Source organism: Gasterosteus aculeatus, chromosome 5, assembly GCF_964276395.1.
Source record: "Gasterosteus aculeatus chromosome 5, fGasAcu3.hap1.1, whole genome shotgun sequence".
NCBI lineage: Eukaryota > Metazoa > Chordata > Actinopteri > Perciformes > Gasterosteidae > Gasterosteus > Gasterosteus aculeatus.
Window position 1 is genome coordinate 16,298,996 of NC_135692.1, and position 17,721 is coordinate 16,316,716.

At 51.4% G+C, this 17,721-nt stretch overlaps 3 protein-coding genes across 4 annotated transcripts; 2 read left to right on the top strand and 1 right to left on the bottom strand.

Moving 5' to 3' along the window:
• Positions 1-1,457: 1,457 nt before the first annotated feature.
• Positions 1,458-11,660, top strand: fscn2b (fascin actin-bundling protein 2b, retinal). 2 transcript variants are annotated; one of them, XM_040175810.2, is made up of 7 exons: positions 1,458-2,525; positions 2,832-2,930; positions 3,050-3,776; positions 9,699-9,855; positions 10,200-10,321; positions 10,404-10,571; positions 10,680-11,660. In XM_040175810.2, the coding sequence occupies exons 2-7, from the start codon at positions 2,838-2,840 to the stop codon at positions 10,883-10,885; spliced, it is 1,473 nt and encodes a 490-aa protein (XP_040031744.2). In that variant the 5' UTR covers positions 1,458-2,525; positions 2,832-2,837; the 3' UTR covers positions 10,886-11,660. The 2 variants fall into 2 exon arrangements, with proteins under 2 accessions (XP_040031744.2, XP_077958688.1); XM_078102562.1 differs by lacking the exon at positions 1,458-2,525 and having other exon boundaries at positions 2,710-2,930.
• On the bottom strand, positions 11,560-15,226 carry faap100 (FA core complex associated protein 100). Its single transcript, XM_040175803.2, has 8 exons — positions 14,891-15,226; positions 14,695-14,813; positions 13,697-14,550; positions 13,360-13,516; positions 12,381-13,266; positions 12,178-12,306; positions 11,973-12,059; positions 11,560-11,886 (listed from the first exon to the last, which is right to left on the bottom strand). The coding sequence occupies exons 1-8, from the start codon at positions 15,044-15,046 to the stop codon at positions 11,755-11,757; spliced, it is 2,520 nt and encodes an 839-aa protein (XP_040031737.2). The 5' UTR covers positions 15,047-15,226; the 3' UTR covers positions 11,560-11,754.
• Positions 14,816-17,597, top strand: birc5a (baculoviral IAP repeat containing 5a). Its single transcript, XM_040175819.2, has 4 exons — positions 14,816-15,733; positions 16,667-16,776; positions 17,048-17,165; positions 17,377-17,597. The coding sequence occupies exons 1-4, from the start codon at positions 15,626-15,628 to the stop codon at positions 17,467-17,469; spliced, it is 429 nt and encodes a 142-aa protein (XP_040031753.1). The 5' UTR covers positions 14,816-15,625; the 3' UTR covers positions 17,470-17,597.
• The last annotated feature ends 124 nt before the right edge of the window (positions 17,598-17,721 follow it).

Consider the following 17,721-nt stretch of genomic DNA (forward strand, 5'->3'; position numbering starts at 1 on the left):
TAGCGCGGTGTCCCCCCCGTCCTGTCCGCCCGCGTCATTTGCCGATTCGACTCCCTACTTTCAGCCGCTGCACCCTCACCTTCCTCCCCTCCCTCCCTTTCTCCTCGCTCTTCATGTTCTCCTCCACTTCACCCATCCATCCGTCCCTTCCTCATCTCTCCCTTCCCCTCTCCCCCTCTCACTCCCCCGCCTGTGTCTCCTTGGAGGAGGTGTAATGATAGCTATTTGAGTGTCATCAGAGGACCACCGTAATGGCTTCTGAAGCACCATTCCACGGTTGCCACGGTGAACCGTGCACGGCCGCCGTCCCAGAATAAGGGGCGGAGGGGGGGGAGGGGGAACATCTGGTGGGCTGTCAACGGGCGTCGCCGTGCCGACGGCGGCTGGAGTACCGGCACGATGCCGCTGCCCCCGGGGGCCACGGAGAGGAGGCTAATGATGCGGAGGATAGGACACATATGAGGGGGGGGGGGGGAGCAGTGATAATAGTGATGAAAACAATAGACGGATAACAATAACACTGTGTCACTTTGTTTTTTTAACTTTGGTGTGTGTGTGTGTGTGTGTGTGTGTGTGTGTGTGTGCGCGTGTTTATGTGCGTTTGTATTAAATAATAACGGGGGACAGAGAAATAGGAGATTTGACATCTCGTCCAACAAGCCGAGTGGATCTTTGTAGTGATTCGTCCATATCAACGCTTTATTCATGGGACCATTATTAACACTATGTGACACACACACACACACACACACACACACACACACACACGTGACAGCGTGGTCTCACTGTTGGTTCTTGGAGCGTTTGTAAGGTTCCCTTTCAGGTGTCGTGTCGGTGAAAAGGATCGTTTTTGTGATCTCGTGAGTTCTTTCCGTTGTTGTTTAGGGAAGTTTAGGGAAGCTGATCTCAAACCGGCATCTCAGAAATGTGGGATGACCGTCTGCTTAGTGTTCACACACTCAATTACAGCACTCCCGTCCTTCACTACCTGTGTGTGTGTGTCTGTGCGTGTGTGTGTGTGTGTGTGTGTAGCTCACATTGTGTTGCTGAAAACGCAGCAGTTCAAGTCTGGGTCACGGGGAGTAAATCTTTGGGTGGGTGTTGTTCACTATGAACCCTTGGACCCTTTGTGTGCGTGTGTCTGTGTGTGTGTGTGTGTGTGTGTGTGTGTGTGTGTGTGTGTGCGGTGATGACACGCATGTTGCTGCGGGTCATTGAGTCTATGTGTATGTTTATGGCCATTGACAAGCAGAAGAGGGTGTGCGTGTGTGTGCGTGCGTGTGTGTGTGTGTGTGTGTGTGCGTGTGTGTGTGTGTGTGTTGGGGTGGGAGGGGCCGTCCCGGTAGATTAGCCAGGTTGGGATGATTGGTTTGAGGATTAGATGGATTCAGGAACAGACACGTCTGTTTACTCTGCAAAGAAGACTTATAATAGGTTGATTGGCGAGGTTGATTACTCACACACACACACTCACACACACACACACACACACACATGCACTTACTGCACACACACAGTCATACAACCCCCCATATGTTGATTGGCTTATTATTGTTTCCTTTACAACACACATCCTTTCCCCTTTGCTCGTCTACTAAATTTGAATGTGGAGCGACTCCCTCGGCCCCTCAGACACATTTCCCATTAGGACCCAGAGAGCTTGCAATCAGACAAGGTGTGTAATTTAACCCCCCAGTATGGGCAGGTAAGAGGAGCCGCACTCAGGCAACTGACCCAGAGGCACAGGGAGCGCTCCGGTTACCCCGCGCTGTGTGTGTGTGTGTGCATTGTTTCTACTTACCTGTCTCCATGTGTCACAGAAGGAGGCGAAAGGCAGCGCTCGGAATAAAGCGTGGAGAAAAGCAGGATTATACACATGGCGGGTTACAGGAAGAGCGAGACGGAGAGGAAGGGGGGAAAGTAGCGCCAGAGAGAGGCTTAAGACTACAGGGGCGAGCCCCCTTTGTTGCTGATTTCAGCTGTGATGGACGGCTTGTGTTGAGGGGAAGAGCGAAGGGGGGGGGGGGGGGGGGGTCCTTCAATGCACCGCCGTAACATTAGCGGGACCGCTGAGGATGCTCTTCTTCATCAATCAAGCTCCGGTCTGACGAAGGAGCAACGTGGACTTCAAAGAAGGGGAGGAAGCAGGTTCAGTGTGGAAATATCAAAACCCGAAGGGAAGGCCGGTCGGGTGGGACGAGGCGATTGAGCCTTCGGGGTGAACAACAAGTCAAGCAAGAGCGAGGCCGGAGCGAGAGAGAGAGAGAGAGAGAGCGCCGTTCGACAGGAGAGAGAGCCGACGCCGTGCAGGGAAGCGGTGCAAGACAACGGGAGTCTGCAGAGGAAGAGAGGTTGATCTGGACGCAGGTCTTTGCAGCCTGATTAGGGCGAGGAGGGGAGACCCGATCGGCCCGGCGTGGGGGAGAGAGAGAATTACGAGAGGACGCTTGGCAGAAGCAGCCTCTCAGACCCGGGGGCTGGAATTAGAGCCGCGGAACCTGTAGAGGGGAAGCCACAAAACCACAGTAAGTGAATTAGGAGGCTGTAGCAGGAAAAATGTATAATGAAGCCGTGGGCGGGGGAAGGAATTTGTGGTCTGCGGAGTGCTTTTCATACTGTACCTTAATTAACTGATTTCCTGTCTTTAAGGCTTTCTCATTTCATCGTTCTCCATGACTTCATCCCTTTCCTCGTTCCTCACCTCTTTAAACTTCTCTTTACAACGCACGTTTTACAGCACACCCCTCACTTCTGCATCCCACGGCCTATCCTCTTTCTCCTCTCCCCCATCCTAAACTCCTCCGCCCGTTCTCCTTCTCCTGGATCCACAGGTGAAGATGCCCGCTAATGGGAACCGTCCCTTGAAGTTGCAGTTTGGTCTAATTAACCACGAGGGTCGCTACCTCACTGCAGAATCCTTTGGCTTCAAGGTACAAACATCTCATCCAATATGAAAGAATAGTTTTCACACGTCGCCACGGTCTGTGCGGGTTTGTTTTGACATGAACTTGTTAGGCATCGCCTTCGTGCTCCTGCGTTTGTCTCCCAGGTGAACGCGTCGGCGCCGAGCCTGAAAAAGAAGCAGATATGGACTCTGGAGCAGGACTCTCAGGACTCCCAGGTGGTGTGCCTGCGAAGTCACCTGGGACGCTACCTGGCCTCTGACAAGGACGGCAAAGTCACCTGCGAGGCAGACGGACAAAACTCCGCCTGCCGCTTCCTCATCGTGGCTCAGTCGGACGGGCGTTGGGCGCTGCAGTCTGAGCAGCACCTCCGCTTCTTTGGCGGCTCTCGGGACTACCTGTCCTGCTTCGCACAGGTAATCACAGATGCCGAGCTGTGGGCGGTGCACCTGGCTCTGCACCCGCAGGCCAACCTGCTGTCTGTGGCCCGCAAGCGCTACGCCCACCTCTCCGCGGAGGACGGGGAAATCGCCGTGGATATGAACATACCCTGGGGTGTGGCGGCGCTCCTGACACTCGTCTACCTGGACGGGAAGTACTGCCTCAAGACCTGCGACAGCCGCTTCCTCGGCAACGACGGGAAGCTCTTGGCGCAGAGCGGCAGGGCCACGGCGTACACGCTGGAGCTGAAGTGTGGCAAGCTGGCCTTCAAAGACTGTGAGGGGAAGTATTTGTCTCCCACGGGCCCCACCGGCACCCTGAGGTCTGGACGCTGCTCCAAGCCGGGCAAAGATGAACTGTTTGACCTGGAGGAAAGCCACCCACAGGTGGTTCTGATGGCTGCCAACGGGCGATATGTCTCAATAAGACAAGGTTAGGGAGACAGACACAGACGCACACCAGCAGGAGATTCCTGCCTTGACGCCATGCTAACCCTAACCCTAACCCTAACCCTGCATTTACGAGACACAACTCCTAAAGTCTTGGAGACAAAGGACTCCAAATGTCTCATAAGCTGACCTGAGTTACTACAGTTACTACAGTTACTCCTAGTACCCTAAACGAGGTACACGCTGTACACTGAGACGCCCCCCAGGACACCGAGCTCACAATTCACAGGAAGTAAATTGGTTAATGTGAATGGTTGAGGGAATAAGCCCCCTCTCTAACCATTGCGTGGTAATTATGGGTAGTCAGCACATCAACATGCATCAACATCACATTGACTAGTGGCATCTTTCCACAAACACTGAATAAAAGGGGCTGATTCAGGATCAGCCGAATCTGACAAATACTAGTTGTTTTAGGGCTGCAGCTGATTTAGATGAATGCACTGTTAAAATTTTGACCAATTTACTGTGCAACTACACGGAAATGTGATGCGTTTTGTCAGAGAAAGGGTTTAAATTCCTCAAATCTGGGACGATTGCAGCAATTATATTGAAAAGACGTTCGGCCAAATAGTCAGTCGTGATTGGTGGTCTTTTGTTACTTGGGCTGACGGTAACATTCGGTGTAACCTGAACGCTGTTCATGTGCACATACAGGCCTGACACCACCCTGCTATACTGATGGATTACACCAGCCCCGCGTTGAAGTCAAAGTTTACTTTGATCAGGACGAGAAAAACCGTAATTGTGACAATCAGGTTTGATCGAACCAGATCTGCGCCAGACGGACTCGGACAAGTGTTCGGTTGCTGATATCCCCAAAGGGTTTGCCGGTCTGATCTGAAACTGGATTTGGGGTGGATTAGCATACAGCAACCCTGCTTGTCAGCATACTTGGCCATGACACCCATCCACCGGCTGCAGATTCTTGTCTGCAGGGTCAAATTACTTCAGTCCCGGGTGCAGCAACTGAATCTCTCCCCGCTCATTGTTCCCGGGTAGCAGTGGGAGCTTCAGGCAGAAACCAGACAACTGGGATGGCTGTACACTGATTGGTTGAAAGGAAGGAAAAGATGTGGTGCAGTATAACACACACTTAGTACACAGTATGTAGAGAGGCTTCATGTACGAACGAAATATTTGCTGCATGCTCACATTTTTTGGTTACTGCGGCGCTCTCCCTTTCTCTCGCTCTCTCTGCTTACACTCGTTCTGCACACACAAAAGCTTTATCTTCCTCACACACTCGCCCCCCCGCACACAACCACACCGTCCTGCAGCGGCGATTGGTGAGTTGAGATGTGTTGAATTATTGATGAAGTTGGCCCCTGTTCCTGGAAGGCGAAGAGGGGAGGGTGGGGGGTAGGTCTGCTTTCAGAAACCCAAGCTCCCTCTCACCTGGGGCCAAAGCTTCTGCCCCCGTGAGTCCATCTCTAACCCCCTAATCCAACCCGGTTACCCCCAGCACGTCAGTCAGTGCTGATATGCTGCCGAAAATCAGTGAAACAAACCGTTAAAGACAAAGGCCTTTGCAAGGTGAAAGGTCACATTGTTAAATTGGACTAAAAGAGGGACGAAGCCTAATCTGCAAAATCCTTCCGTGCTCGTTACAGCCAAATTCTTTAGTGGTCGGGTAAAATCGCCTTCTTACATTCCACCTTTTGGTTGCCCGTGATGATTAAGGAGATGGAGAGAAAATGGAAAGCAGAGCATCGAGGATCCGACTCTCGAAGGATTTGAGGACAATAGGAGAATGTGTAGGGACACGTTCTTCATACCTTATGTCACCGGCCTCTTTCCCACCACACATTTGCACCATTGTTTCTGCCCCATTTGGCGGAGAGGAATCACACCGGCCACGTACTTTAAAGCAAGTACAAAAGCAGTAAATGGGTTAGTAATAAAACAGGGTTGCCTGTTATGAGCTACAGCTGAATTCAGATGGCAAGTTGTTAAAGGAGAGCAATGGAATGCATAGAATTCTGTCTCCCCCGAGTCGTCCTCTATCCGCATCGCCTTCAGTGTGTGTGTGTGTGTCTTAGGTTGTCATGTAGATCTGCCATCCGGTCTCTCATCATCTCCCCGTCGTTCGCTGTGCGCTGAAAGTGAAAAAGAGCTGATAGTCCAAAGAGACACACTTTTCATTAACACACATGCGCACAAACACACACACACACATGCACACAAGATGCAAACGTGCAAACACGGAGGGAGGAACGAGTGGACCGAAACAAACAAAATGAAAAAGCAGAAAATACGGTTGTGCAAGACGAGGCGTTGGGAGGATGACGAAAATAAAAGGAAAGGGGGGATAGTGGCAGCAGCTTACCATTAATAATAGATATCTGAGCTGATGGATTAGTCAGGCCTGCTCCACTTGCAGCCTGCAGGTAGGACAACGTAAGTGGAGCTGGATCTGGGACGTGGCGCTGCTGATGTGTGCATTGGTGAGTGTGTTGTAGATGCACCAGCGAGCGTACTGATTACGCCGCGCGTAGTTCAGCAGCGGCCGTGGGAACGATGACAACACCTTACCGTGTACACTCGACCAACAGGGATGGGCGTCAGCGCCGCACTCGATATCCTCAGATTGCTGGCTTGGGTTTCAGCGTATCTAATCTCTCTCCCCCCCCCCCCATTCTCTGTTTCTTCCCCTTCCTCCATCCTTCTCTCCTTCCTCCGTCCCCGCTTCTCTCATCTGTCAGACAGCGTCTGCAGGTCCCAGCTGGGCCCCGTCAGAGGATAATTCTTGGGTTGAATCGGTGTGAAATGGACACATAGGATCGGTAGACAAAGCATGACATTGAGTCGGGATGAGAGAGAATGAAAGCGGTGGCGCCCCCAGGCAGAGGTGCGGAGTCGGGGGGCAGAAAGGTATATGCTTCAAACGCACTTAAGATCAATGATAATTCACCAGTTGTAGGACCTCGTGATACCCAGTTTACCGGGTGTGAATACGATGTGATTAAAGCGTCCCGGGAGCTCAGTTACCATGACATCTTTGAGGCAATGTCATCCCCTTTCTCCGTCCTTCAGTCTGTACCCAGGGTCAGATATCAAATTAAACCAAAACGCCCTGAAAGGCTTCTTCACACAGATGGGATTCAGACTGTCATGAACTCCTGGCTAAGGCTGAAATCCCACTATAGAGAAATTATGAAGAAACTGTCCTTTTTTTAACACAAAAATGAGCTGTGTCCAGGCTTTTTACTGCCATGTGCCAGTTGCATTATGCGGCTGTGACTTGCACGGTCGCATCCAGCAGCAGCCGTAAACCACATGACGCTTCCCGTCACTGTGAGCTCAGATCACACTTATGATGTCTCCATTGAATGCAGGAGACAGGTACAAGCGGAGGCTTTGGTTGAGACTGAAATGTCTGGCGATTCCCGGGACGTTCTGCAAAGTCTGTCAACGTCTAGCACCACCTCCAGATGAAATGTTGAACTCCTTTGGTTCGGTTTGGTTCGGTTTGGTTCGGTTTGCTTCGGCGCAACACACAGGTGCACTTTAGCAGGGCCTCCAGAAAAGCGAGGAGGTGCCTTGACTTCCAAAAGCCGGATCGGTGAAAATGCTGAGTAAGCACATGAAGTGCAGTCCGTTGTGGTGAGCGCGGTGTCGAAGCAGCGCCGTGCCTAAAGAGAGCCTCACTGAACCGCCGTCAGGAGCTTTATTCATGGTGCTGGAGGAATTAATCCCAACACAGAAGTGATTTAGTGTTTTTCCAATTCTGGTTCCAGCTTGTTGAAACCAATTGATTTTCTGTTTGTAGCCTGAATACGTTTTCATACTCTATAAAAATATGTGGGGAAACACATTGACCCATTGAGTTCATGCAGACAAGTTGTAGTTTGTATCGTAAACTTTTATTTGTTACAGATAAACTCTGGCAATTAAAGGAAAACTTCTGTGGCAAATAAAATATAAACTCTGTGGCAAATTTCTGCAGTAATCCATAATGGGACGGAAACGTCCTGTCTGCAGATCATTTGGGGAGGGGGGGGGGGCAGTGGTTACTACCGGTGTCATCCCGCCAGCACTCTATGAGGTAGGATTGATTTATACCCAAATGCACAGTTCTTACAGGTTAAATAATAGTCCCATCTACACATGCGTGTACTTTGGGTGCTTTACGATGTATAAAACAACACGGCCTGCTAACGCAGTAACGGTTTTTAAAGCGTGTTTCCCATATGCTTGATCATCGCTCCGTTAGCTCGGGGGGGTCGAGAGGGCTTCGTAATTATCCGTGCGTCCCGCTAAGTGTGGACCATAAAATCCTCTGGTATTTCCCAGTTTTTCCTTTATTCTTTTATTGAGGGGATTGAGGGATTGGACGGGCAGCACTTGAAAGCTGATTACATCAGAGCCCCGCTGTGAAGAGGGCAGATAGGCAGGGCCCGGGGTGGGGTGATGGTGGGAGGTGGGGGGGGGGGGGGGGGTATGGGAGGTCAGGAGTAAGGGGGGAGAGGCGGGGGATGGAAGGAAGTTGGAGAAGGGAGACCATGAGGAGGTATTGTGTGTGTGTGGGGGGAGGAGAAGGGGAAGGTGGAGTGCTGTTGGAGGATTAATGCATCTGATTTAATCTAATTTGGGATTTAACTCTCTGCAACCAGTTTTTTTTCCCGCCAACATTCAGGACAAAACTGAAATCCAACGACGTCCCGCTTTAATGTCGCGGAGGACTTCTGAAATGAAGACGCGGTTGGTTTTTAAAGGAGTCTTCAGACGTTGAGGACCAACCCCCCCCCCGATCAGAGAGGTCGCGTGAGTCACGGTTTGACACCAGTGCTCCTCGACGTGTGAGCAACCGAAATGCCGAAGTAATTGGTTTCTGAGTGCTTTCGATAAAGTGTTTGGCAATCAAACGTGTGAATTCTGTTTGCTTGTGAAGTCAATGTGGTTCCTGCAGAGAGCGAGTGTTATCCGTGTTATCTCTGTACAGCACATTGTGTTGTGGTAAGAAGCGTGCGTTCTACACAATTAGTGTGTGATAGCTCGTCAAGCATTACAATCAGGAGAAAGACAATAAAGAAAAGATAATTGTCTATTATTAACAGATGACATGTGATGCTGAAGTCTCTCGGACTCTTCAGGGACATTTGTAACAGGGGGCCGTGCTCCCCGGGTGGGAGCTGAATCCTCCCCGTGGAGTCCAGACACTGTGGTGCTGTTGGCTGATGAGGCTGATAGAATAACGAGTGTATGGAGCTGATAGATCTGTGCAGATCGGGTGGAGATGTGGAGGTGGAGCGTTGCGTAAAAGCAGCACAAACACACCGAAGGTGGAGAAACAGTGATGGTGGGATGATGGAGGCTAATGATGTAGCTGTTTTCTGCTGCTTATTGGATGGAAGAGACCAGCTGATCTAAAAATGTGGCGCGTGTGAGGAGTGAGTGGAAGAAATAAGAAACGGCAGGATATTCCTGACTGACTGCTGCAGCTTCATTTAGCACATTTATTTCCATAACATATATATTCTTTTAATGCATCCAGAACCAATCAGTGAAAAACTATTCAAACTCTGGAAAGTAGATCCAGTTATAGTAGAAAATAACCGAGTCCTTCACGCTGGGCCAAACTAAACGATGCAACCTGAGGAGCAGGCGGCTACGTTGCCGTTTCCCAAATTACATTTGGATGTTTTTTGACTTGCAAAGGAGAAAAGTCTTACATCTGCTCAGTACAATCCCGTATATTTTTGTGAAGGTGCATATCGAACCTGCAGCACTTGCATATTTGACATAATGCCCCACTGCAAAGGAAAGGACTGGAATGGAAAGTGACCATTAATAAAAAATAGTCAACAGCGGTGAGCGGATGGGTTTCTCAAGACACTCGATAGGCCTCCGGTTTTACTCTTGAAGTATTCATGACGCCGCGTGCTCTGCTGCGCCCTCCCAGGAGTGAGCGTGGCAGCCAATCAGGAAGAGGAGACGGACACGGAGACGTTCCAGATGGAGATCGACAAGGAAACCAGGAAGTGCATGCTGCGCACCAGCCGAGGGAACTACTGGGACCTGGTGGCCCACGGAGGCATCCAGATTACTGCCACGGAAGCGTGAGTGAATCACGAGATCCATTGTACGTGTCATGTTTTGTGTTACACACACGGGGTCAACAGAAGGAACTGATGATCTCGCTGAACACCAGAGGTCTCATTGAAAGAGCGAGTCGGTCATAGCGGCGAATGTAGAAGCGCTTGCAAACACAGATAAATGAAATAACAGGGGGAGTTCTTTGCATTGATGGTTTTATGTCACTGGGTTGATTCATCGATCTCGACCGCCTGTATTTATCTTAAATCAGATTGATTGGATCTCGATTGACCTGCTTCCCCGCGTGCACCAGACGTGTAACGCCAGTGTTTCCCAAAACACTCATTCTCCCTTCTGCGACCTGCAGGTCGGCGAACGCCATGTTTTCAGTGGAGTGGCTCGGCCACCGGGTGGCACTGAAGGCCAACAACGGAAAATACATCTGCACCAAGAAGAACGGCCAGCTGCTGGCCGTGAGCGACTCCGTAGGTAAGCGACCTTTCTTCTGCACGCACCTCCTCACCGTCACCCCCCCCCCGGTGAGTCTTCACCACGTGTCCCCTTGTGTCAGGCGAGGACGAGCAGCTCACCCTGAAGCTGATCAACCGGCCCATGCTGATCCTGAGAGGAGAGAACGGATTCGTCTGCCGCCACAAGAACTCCAACCTCCTGGACGGCAGCAGATCGGTCTACGACATTTTCACCCTCCAGTTCAGTAACGGGGCGTACCACATCAAAGGTCAGGAGACCCCCCCCCTCACAAACCAGATTGATTTCATCCCCGCTTCTTCTTCTTCCTTGTTTCTGCCCTTCACCGACTCCACTGTCTGTGCGTCCCCACGTGCAGGCGTGGACGGCCGGTTCTGGTACGTGAACAGCGGCGGCCTGGTGTGCTCAGACGGCGAGGCCCCCGAGGACTTCGCACTGGAGCTCCCGGAGCACGGCCGCCTGGCCATCCGCGACAAGAACGGCAAATACCTGCGCGGGGACCAGGGGGGCACGCTGAAGGGAGACGGACTGGGCCTGAGCCCCTCAGCCCTGTGGGAGTACTGACGCCGTCCGATAGGCGCCCGAACTCTGACTCTACGGCTCAGGGCGCCCGTGGAGACAGACGTGGTCTTACAAGGCCGGTCCCCTCTCAGCAGTCACCAGCACGGCGGTGTGAGGGGGTTTGTTGGGGCAGGAGGAGGACTTTGTCTCTGCTTTTGTTTTTCTACATTTCTTCCGTCCTTTAGCAACATAAAGATACAAAAAAGACACTTGTACGACTGTTAATGTATGTTTTATACACAGATAAGATAAGACAGTTCTGACCACATGAACTAAACTACAGGCGGACGACGTTCTGAAGACAAACCTTCATATACAGTCTGAGGAGAAGAAAAGGAGCAGGAAACAGACTTTATACTCGTAGCTCCCTTAAGTGATTCTTTGTAGTCGTTATGGATTCTGATTATGTTTTTGTACTTTGTATTAGTTTTGATGTTTTTTGTCTGTGGTCTTTTTGTTGCTGTGGTTGTTTTGCATCTTTTCTTTTTGCAGTTTAACATCAGTTTGTGATCTTTTTGATTCTCTCGGTGATATTATTTATGTGAATTCAAGTCGATTTACTTACTTTACTTACTGAACTACCAGACCTCATGTCAAATGTTACACCTGCACGTCTGACACGTTTGGAGATGTGAAACTTCGACCAGCTGCGAGACGGAAGTCACCCATTCAGACGGTTACAGCAGACTTTTTTATTCCACTGGAGCTCTATAGTCACCCTGGGGCGAACCTAGCGGTTTGTACTGGGACTTGAGACAATACAGTACAAATGACAAAATAACGCATCATGAATTCTTTCTTCCTCATATTTATGGACACACATTTCTCACGCATCAGCTGCAGAGTCCGGTTTCATAAGATCGGAGAAGGTGTTAAATCACGATGAGAGGGTTTTCTCTGAGTTCTTGGTAAACGCTGAGAAGTGATTGGCACACCGTCCCCGTGGACACGCCCACTCCGAAGGCCCCCGAGACCCGGCTCTGCTGGATCCGCTGCAGCAGGCGCTGATTAACAAATAAATCCGGTCATTTGGGTTCGAGCCTCGACCGTGGACGGTGCAGAACAGACGGAGCGCAGACGGAGGCCTCACCTCGGCCCGCCGCAGGGCGTTCCTTGGACCTGCACTCTGGGTCCGCCGCTTAGAAGCAGCCGGCTCGGGGGCCGTCTGCAGCAGCGCCTGAGTGAAGGGAAGGCAATCGGATCTGCACGCCACGTCTCAACAACAAGGCAATTCAACGTGCTTCACGTGACACCAGTGAAAAGCTTAGCGCGCCGCTTTCAGTGACCTCCGGTACCTGAATCCGGGTCAGCACGGCGTGATGCAGTCCACACACTGCTGCGACGGATGAGCTCTCAACCTGCACCTCCACCGCGGTCGGCGTCGTCTCCTCCTCCTCCCCCCTCGTCCCCTCCGCCACTTCTACCTGCGGAAACAAAAGGAGCAGCGCTGTCAGCGGGACGACGCGAACCTCCGTGGGTTCAGCGTCCGATCCTTCACCTCCTTCGCGGTCAGCTTGACCGGGTGTCCGCTCGGGTCTCGCCCGTGGACCACCGAGCTGCGGAGGGCGTTCCCGTCTCCTCGGCGGCGTCCCGCTGAGACGCCTCCGAGGGCTTCGGACAGCAGCCATTCCAGCAGAGAGAGGCCCACATCTGGAGGAGCGTCCGCCTCGGAGGCTCTCAGCGCCCGCGCGTCCCTCAGCGACTCCGCCGACACCCGGACGCTCGCCGCGTGCCGCCCTCGCTCCCCTCCTGCCTCTGCTGCTCCGCCGCAGCCCATCCGGCGCGACCTCAAAAAGGCTTGGACGGCGTCCGACGTGTTGCCGGACTGAGGTGGGGCCTTCCCGTGGGCGGGGCTTGTCACCCGCAGGGCGTGCAGCCAGTCTACCGTCAGCGTGTTCAGGGGCAAACTCACGCAACCGGGCTGCAGGCCGGGAAGGGCGGCGGCCTCCTCGCCCAGCAGGCCGGCGAGGGAGAAGCTGAGCGAGCAGCTGGCCGTCACGGGGAGGGACGATTGACCTGCGGCTGCCAGGGGCAGCGAGACCTCCAGCGTCTCGCCCGGGTGGAGACCGTGGAACGGGAACGAAAAATGAGCGGAGGGGCTTTGGCCTCCCGCAGCCGGAGGACCGGACATAGGAGACGCGGCGACGCTCAGCGTCCAGCCGCGCTCCAAAACGTAAGGACTTGAATTGTCCAGGACGCAGGTCAGCGTCAGGGAGTCTTCCTCCAGCAGTCTGCTCCAGCTGGCCGTGGCGCGGCATCCGATTGGCTTGTCCCGCTCGCCGGTATTCGTGTCGGCTGCCAGCAGGAAGCAGATGTTGAGCACCTGGTTCAGGCGCCTCAGGATTTGGTTTTTGGATTTGACGGCCGCTTTCAGCGCTGCCGCTCTGAAGGAAAGCCAGAGGGGGGAAAAAAAACGCTTGACCTCAAAGGACACAGAACGTTAACTCCAAACAATGCCGGCCGGTGTCGGGCGTCACCTTTCACAGACGTCCCCGATCGCAGACAGGAGGTCTCGGACGCCGCGCCCCCCCGGCGTGGACGGCGCGTTGGGCCAACCTGCATCCCCTCTGTCCACAGGTAAGGTGATCCTCTGCAGCTGCCCTCTGGCAGACAGTCCCAGCAGCTCCACTTCCTCTGGTGAGCAAAAGCAATTCATAAAAAAATTAAAGAACTCAGAGTAAAATGTAAAGGGGGACAAACGCTCCTGGATTCATTCCGTCTTTAGTTCCCGTCAATGTTCCCGACTGCTGGACAGGCAACTGACGCGTAAGCTTGGATAAGCAAATCCACCACTGGGGAATTTGACCTGCTCACCTGCGGTGCTGCGTGTGGGCGGAGCCAAGGCGAGGACCCTGCACACGTTCAGACTGGAGGGGCTCTGCAGGGCTGCGTGGGTCACTCTGGATTTCTCCACACTCGGGCCGTCTCTCTCAGGTGATTCCTCCGGTAGATCCAGTACCAGCAGGTCCGACCCGGTGCTGTAGTAAAGGCGCTTTTCATCCACACAGCCGCACGCCACGGGCCCCGGGACACACCCCTCGGTGAAACCCGTTCTGTCGGCCCCTCCCTCCGCCCCTCCCTTCTCTGCCTGTATCAGCACCACCTTCCCTTGTTCACCCACCGCCACCAAACAACGCGCGTGTCCCCGACCGTTGTCCGTGACGCCAGAAGCTCCAACGAACACCACCGGCTGCTCGAGGCTGTGGAGGACGGCGAGTCGCGACCCGGGCGGGCGCAGGGGAAGAAAGCACAGGCGCCCGTCCGGCAGGCCGCAGAGGACGACCGGCGACTTGGCGAGGGCGGCGTCGATTCCAAACAGCCGCTTGAAGAGGATCGGCTCCAGGCACAAGCAGCCGTCGCTCACAGATGAAGACGCGGAGGGTGGCGGCGTTGCGCCACTGGATCGGACACAGGTCAGCGGTGGCCTCCTTCTCGTTCCCGTCTCATTGTGCACAACTCCCGAGGCCAGACTGACTGACCGGAGCACCTCATAGTCCGAGGATCCGTACAAAGTCAGAGTCCAGGACGAGCGTCTCTGAGAGAGCGTCAGGAGGACAGAGCCGACGAGGAGCAGCGACAACACGCCTTCTTCTGCAAAGGCAAGGAACTCGGAGGTCAGCTTCAGTTCGGCTGGACCGCGGTGGGCATCAGCTGGGGGGCTTCCAGCTCTGCAGAGGTGAATGGTCACGTAAGAAAAGACGCATTCGTAGGATGAAACAATGGCTTCATGGTACCAATGGGCTATTATTCATGTGCTTTAAAATGCAATAGAGAGGAACTCATCTCGCCACCTCCTAGATGAGGGCTCATACCTGGATTCCAGTAGTTGAGAGCTGACGCGATAAACTCTGCATGCACAGGCCACGAAGAGGAACCGCTTGTCATGACTCTCAACGAGATCAGTAACAGGACCGGGACACGCGATGACAGCCTGCAACAACACGACACATGACAGGTGAACACGCGGCTTCCCGCGGGTACACGTCAGCGTGACGAGTGGCACGTTACCGTGAGTTTCCTTTCATGAGAGCTGAAGACGAAGACCTCGTCGGTGCCCGCGAAGAGCAGCACGTCAGTACCAAAAGCAACCTGGAGCCACGGTGCGCATGGTGTTCCTGAGAAGCCAAACTCTGCCCAGGTCTCAACAGCACACCGACCCTCCATAACCGCAACACTGAAGAAGAAGAAGAAGAGGAAGAAGAAGAGGAAGAGGAAGAGGAAGAAGACGCGGGCTGGTCTGCATAAAGCGCGGTGTTACAGTGAGAGATAATGAGACGGAACACTTTTGGAGGAAAAAATGGAAAAGCTTCTCTGGACCGGTTGTTGACAAAATTGCCGCGCGTCGCAGTTTAGACCAATAAGACCCAAGAACTACATTACCCATGACCACCACGCGGAAGGCGGGTGTGTGACGTCACGGTGGATGCGGGCTTTGTTCTTCTCTTTCGATGCAGGGGCCAGTGTGAGAGAGTGGAAATGTGTTTTATCGTCTCCAAAACAACACGTTGTTAAAACAAAGGTGTTTATTTTTTTTTTTCATAGTTAATGAAGCCGAGAACACCGGGTGGCGCACTAGTGCGTTTTTTTTATCGAAACTGCCGATCGGGTGATCCACGAAGAAGAGAACACGTGACGCTCTTGGTCCGCGTCCACCAATCAAAAGAGTCGAGGTGAAAAATTGCCAAAATTTGAAAGCACCCTTACGTCTCGGCGGCTTTGGGACACTTATAAACGCTTATTACAATGGAGCCGATAAACGAAGAGGACATCAAAATGTATTTTTATGAGAACAGGCTGAAAACGTTCGAGGGGTGGCCCTTTGACGAAGACTGCTCGTGTACTCCGGAGAACGTGAGTGGACGTTTCCCTTTGCTGCGCACGGCCCTTACGTGCTAACACAAGTAGCTAGCGTTAGCTGGAGCAACAAAAACACAACGTTTAGCTGTAACACGTCGTAACACGTCGTATCCTCACCTGGGGTCCAGCTTCAGGTGGCCCGCCTGTAGATACTCACTAATGTACGTGTGTACAGGCTAACCTGCATTAGCCGTGTGACAGCAACGTGTCAAAGCGGTAACGTTGGATTAATAGTAACGTTGATATCTGGCGTTAAGTGTAAAAAGGGAGCGCTTAGTTAACTTTAGTTGACGCTAACTAAAATCAGACAATGGGACAAGGGCTCAAATCAGTCCTGTCTAATCATGAATTATTTAATATATAAAGTTTCAGAAAAATGCTTTATTTTTGTATGGCTGTCGCATAATACCCAGAAGATGTCACAGTAAAAAGTTAGTTATGGAGTAATGCAAATATTTTCATTGAACAATTAATTACATTTATTTTTTATTTATTTTGTGTTGCCCAAAATAACACATTTCCTTCCAGCACCCACACTAAAAAAAAAGATGTAACCTTTTATGACATTTATATCGTAATGTATACGACATAAATGATTCGTATTAAGCAGAATAATTATTAAAACATAATAAATGCAGTAATAATATCAACAATAGCCGTGGATGTGGAAGGTTAACCATGATAATAAAAGCAGTAATTGTGTCCCCAATAGAAATGCAACTTCTAATATTACCACGATCCACAGGGATGTGTGTTCATAGTAAGAGCAGCAATGACTAAATGATAATAATGATGGTAGCCGTGGTTACGCAGAACCGGTGGTGTTTGATTTGTTTTCTGTCAATCAACTCATCACTTCAGCATTCACACCTACAAGTAATATCTTCTTCTTTTCTTCATGAGCTGTTTGTTTATTTGTTGCTCCAGATGGCCCGAGCTGGCTTCATACACACTCCTTCGGGCAACAGCCCCGACATCGCCATGTGTTTCTTCTGCCTCAAAGAGCTGGAGGGCTGGGAGCCAGAAGATGACCCAGAGTAAGATCATCCCACCGTGAGCTCCATGAGTCACAGATGACATTAAAGACAGGGGATGTGTGGAGAAAGTACCATATATTTTCCCTTTTAGATGTTTTTAAATATTAAACTCCACGTTCAGTTTATAACAAAGACTTTTGTTTTTTAAAGAATGTTTATCTTCAGACTTTGGATGATGCTGGTGAGGGTGTTGTTACAGTTCAGTGCATGTTTCAGTGTCCATTCCTTCCATATGAAGACATGCACATGTTGTCTGTCTCTGTGTTGGCAGGAAGGAGCACAAATCTCATTCAGCATCTTGCCATTTCATGGCCCTGAAGAAGAAAGTAGAAGATCTGACTGTGGAGGAATTCTTCAAACTACAGAAGGAGAGGCACAAGTTCATCATCGTACGTTGTTCAGGAAACACCAGACATGTCAACTTGCTTATTGACATCATTTAATAATGTGACTGATTAAACTGGTGACAATATCATTTTCCAGTTCTTAACTTTACTTAAACCAGAATGAATTGCACGGCATCACTTGCATCCTTAGAATGTCACAAGTTTCTTGTTAGAACATTGTGTCTCATCCAGATTTAATTTCCTGCGCACTCAGAACAAATCCTGTAACGAGACCATCACCAAGTTTGAAGAGGCAGCCAAATTGAGAAGAGCAGAGATCATCAAGACGGCGGTGGGGGAAGAATAACAGCGATGCAGATGAAGGAGCTGGAGTGCAAAGGATTCATAGCCGGCTGTTCCTCGTGTCTGCACCGTAAATGTGTTTTTGTTGTCATGTAATGTTTCTTATTCATTAAACTTGTTCTTTCTACTTAACATGGTTTGTTCTTTGAGGAGGGATTGCGTTGAGAAATGTACTATAAGTGAATGTAACATATTAAAGTAAAGAGGAACGCTGACTGGATTTATTTAACACGTGAACCGAGGAGACTTGGAGATG

Coding starts and splice junctions, on each gene's coding strand:
- fscn2b (XM_040175810.2), top strand. CDS start 2,838: ATGCCCGCTAATGGGAACCGTCCCTTGAAGTTGCAGTTTGGTCTAATT. Junction 9,856..10,199: donor CAGATTACTGCCACGGAAGC/GTGAGTGAATCA, acceptor TGCGACCTGCAG/GTCGGCGAACGCCATGTTTT. Junction 10,322..10,403: donor GGCCGTGAGCGACTCCGTAG/GTAAGCGACCTT, acceptor CCCTTGTGTCAG/GCGAGGACGAGCAGCTCACC.
- faap100 (XM_040175803.2), bottom strand. CDS start 15,046: ATGGAGGGTCGGTGTGCTGTTGAGACCTGGGCAGAGTTTGGCTTCTCA. Junction 14,551..14,694: donor TCTCAACTACTGGAATCCAG/GTATGAGCCCTC, acceptor TCACCTCTGCAG/AGCTGGAAGCCCCCCAGCTG. Junction 12,060..12,177: donor CCGTGCTGACCCGGATTCAG/GTACCGGAGGTC, acceptor CCCTTCACTCAG/GCGCTGCTGCAGACGGCCCC.
- birc5a (XM_040175819.2), top strand. CDS start 15,626: ATGGAGCCGATAAACGAAGAGGACATCAAAATGTATTTTTATGAGAAC. Junction 15,734..16,666: donor GCTCGTGTACTCCGGAGAAC/GTGAGTGGACGT, acceptor TTGTTGCTCCAG/ATGGCCCGAGCTGGCTTCAT. Junction 16,777..17,047: donor GAGCCAGAAGATGACCCAGA/GTAAGATCATCC, acceptor CTGTGTTGGCAG/GAAGGAGCACAAATCTCATT.